Genomic DNA, 3,454 nt, shown 5'->3' with positions numbered 1-3,454 from the left:
GAAACCAAGAGTCCTCAGATCATGCAACATTTTTCCAGTCTTGGCCCAGTTTTGGTGATCCTCTGCAAACTGTATCCTCAGTTACCGGTTCTTAGCTGACAAGAGTGGTACCTGGTGTGGTACTCTAGTGCTGTAGCCCATCTGCTTCAAGTTTGATGTGTTGCGTGTTCAGAGATGCTTTTTTGCCAACCTCAGTTGTTACTGATGGCTTCCTGTCAGCTTGTACCAGTCATTCCATTCTCCTCTGACCTCTGACATCAATGAACATTTCTGCCCTGAGAACTGCCACTCACTGATTATTTTCTCTTTTTTGGGGGGGAAGTACCATTCTCTCTAATTTCTAGAGATGGTTGTACGTGAGAATCCCAGTAGGTCAGTAGTTTCTGAAATACCAGCCCTTCTAGCACTAATAACCTTATCACGTTCAATGTCTTCTCCATTCTGAACCTCAGCAGATCGTCTTTACTATGGATGCATGCCTAAATGAATTGAGTTGCTGTAATATGATTGGCTGATTAGATATTTGCATTAATGAGCAGTTGAACAGGTGTACCTAATAAAGTAGCCATTGAGTATGTATAGATATAATATTAGAATACAGCAAAAACTGTTAATTAAACTCTTACTGTATACAAACAACTAGATGGGCAGCAAAAAAAACCTAATAGTAAACAAAGAACTTAATTTGTCATATCTGTAAATTTGTATTTTAAATTTTAAAAATTATTATTGTTATTATTAGAGCAACAATTTAAAAAAAATTGAAAAACTACTTTGCCGTTTTTCAACTACCTTTATTTTGAAATAAAGATAACCGGGCAGGACATGGTTTCTTGTTATTTTTTCTAGCTTCACAAATGTGTTTTTGACGATAAAGCTCGCTGAGAGGTACTTAGCTAGCTAGGTTAAAGCGTTTAACTGTTCTCTTTTTTTGTCTTTGAGTAAACCAATTAATCGTTAAAGAGGGGGGGGGGGGGATAGGTTAGTTGTTTAACTTGTACAGGTGGTCTTCAACATCTTCCCCCCCATACAGTACTCGCTGTGAACTGACAGCACTGCAATTTGAAACACGTGTAAACTTCTTGCAACGTTTAGCAAACTAGCTAGCGGTAGCGTTACCGTCGCCTTGTTTCGAACCGTCTCTAGCTAGGGAGTGAGCAGCCCGACAACTTGTCTTGTTTGGCGAGCCATATAGTCGTCTACATTATTGAGCTATAGAGAGCTCAAGAGGTTTTTTTCCCCCCCCATTCATCTTTGCTTTCAGATTATGGCAGATGAAGGGTCTGTGGAGGATTATCCGTCGGAGATCGAAGAGTACCTTACTGGTTTCGAGTTTTCCTTGAGCTCTGTCCAAAATGTGATCCAAACCCTTATGTCTGTGTCAAAGGGCGACCACGTAAAGGTAAACGACAGTGCACATACATGTCAACAAGCTGCATTGCAGAAAGATACACGTATGACTTTTCACTCTTACAAATGGCAACATGAAACAATTTCTGAAAATCGTTTCTCAAGTCAAAGCATCAGTCTGAATGATTAGTTAGCTAGCTAGCTATAGCTTTCGGCAGTATTTAATTGTTGAGTGCTTCTTGGTTCTAGCTTGACCCACTTGAACAAGCCAAATTGGATCTGATGTCTGCATACACCATCAACTCACTGTTTTGGAGTAAGTATTTTGGCAGTGTAACATAATGTTGCAGCAAGGTTAATGTTAAGACTTGGTTTAAGATTTGACACATTTTTCTTTTATAGTGTATTTAGTGACACAAGGAGTGAATCCAAAAGAACATGGAATCAAGCAAGAATTGGTAAGATAAGATGTAAGGTTCTTCAAGAGGGTAGTGGTAGCCCAGTGGTTAAGGTATTTGACTTGTAATCAGAAGGTTTCTGTTTCAAGCCCCCCACTGCCAAGTTACCACTGTTGAGCCCCTGAGCAAGGCCCTTAACCCTCATTTGCTCAAGTTGTACTCAATCATAATTGTAAGTTGCTTTGGATAAGAGCATCAGCTAAATGCTGTAAATGTAATAATAGTGCCTCTGCTCAATAGTTCCTTTTCTGAGTAAATTGAGTGGCCTGAGTGCAACTTTAAGGGCACCCACCGTAGTAGTCTAGTCTCCAAACCTCAAAAGTCCAGAAATAATGCTGCTTTTTTCATCCACTGATTTTAAACGTTTCAGGAGAGGATCCGAACATATATGAACAGGGTGAAGGAAATGGCAGATAAGAAGAAGGCGGCTCGCCTGGACAAAGGCGCAGCGTCACGGTTTGTGAGGAGTGCCCTGTGGGACGCGGAGGAAGCCAAAGCCAAGAGCGGCACAAAGCGGCCCAGCAAAGCCAAGGATGACCCACAGCAGGCCAGCAAAGCCAAGGGCGGTAAACAGAAACCCAGTAAAGCCAAGGGTGATCCACATCGGCCCAGCAAAGCCAAGCAGCGTAAGCTGAGCTGAGGGACACTTAAAAAAAAACAAAAAAAACAAAAAAACCTTGCTTCATAATGGAAATTTGGGTAATACTTGGCTATTGTCAGGATGTTTGGTTTTATGACTAACAAGATTGTCCTATGATTTCAGTGTAGACTACATTCAGCATGTATTTTGCACCTACATTCATGGGCTGCTGTTTGTTAGGTCCCCTTTTCTTCTAGGTGCATTTGATGGGTTTACAGTTCAAGACTGTAGTCCATCTGTTTCCATGCAAAATTTATCAGGCACTCTCCACTCAATTTATCGCTGGTCAGTTTATAAAAGTGGGCCTCCTCACAGGATGCTACTTGTGTGATGGACCGTTCTCATAAAGCCAGTGGTCATACTAATGTTCTTGTGAGTATTGCACTGGTATGGGAGCATGGGGCACATTACAGGTGGAGCGCTAAGAGCCGCTGTCGGGTAGGGAGGCCAAGAGCGCCCCTGTGGTCAGACACTGACCACTGATCAGCTCTTGGGGGATGGCTATTAGAAATTGTGCATGAAAATAGATGTGTAAAAGCCTCTTGTACACATTGTAGTTTGCAGTCAATTAAGTGGTGAGTGTAGATGTTCTATACAGAATAATGTTTACTACAGTATATTATTTAAACTGCGTTCTCCATTCATTAAAAAATAAATGCAAGTGATGGATTAACAACTGATTTATTTGCAAGTTATTTCATTTTCCATTTAAAGTTTATACATTTTAAAAGGTATTTAAGTGGCTTGCTCACTGGGGGCTCAGAGTCAGACAAGTGAAAAGCTGCTTTGTGACAGGCTGTTGTAAAAAACAAAACAAAAAAAACAACACTATATACATTTTTCTGCTTTTTTGAGGTTTTACATACAGGCCAAAATCAGGAGGTGGTCTTCTGACAATGTGCTTACTGTTGTCAGTGAGTGCTGTAACAACTTAAACCCCTGCTTGTCAGAAGTTTTCTAGCTTCTCATTTGTTGACCTCTAAGAACACACATGCCTGTTCATAAA

General features: G+C 40.8%; 1 protein-coding gene across 1 annotated transcript; it reads left to right on the top strand.

Annotated features, from left to right (window-relative positions):
• The first annotated feature begins 845 nt into the window (after positions 1-845).
• Positions 846-3,128, top strand: c1d (C1D nuclear receptor corepressor). The gene is made up of 4 exons (XM_027022774.2): positions 846-1,402; positions 1,600-1,666; positions 1,753-1,808; positions 2,179-3,128. Exons 1-4 carry the CDS (start codon positions 1,268-1,270, stop codon positions 2,446-2,448), a joined length of 528 nt encoding a protein of 175 aa, XP_026878575.1. The 5' UTR covers positions 846-1,267; the 3' UTR covers positions 2,449-3,128.
• Positions 3,129-3,454: the final 326 nt, after the last annotated feature.

Source organism: Electrophorus electricus, chromosome 11 (assembly GCF_013358815.1).
Source record: "Electrophorus electricus isolate fEleEle1 chromosome 11, fEleEle1.pri, whole genome shotgun sequence".
NCBI lineage: Eukaryota > Metazoa > Chordata > Actinopteri > Gymnotiformes > Gymnotidae > Electrophorus > Electrophorus electricus.
The sequence above is the reverse complement of the archived record's forward strand: the minus strand, read 5'-3'. Positions and strand labels throughout refer to the sequence as shown.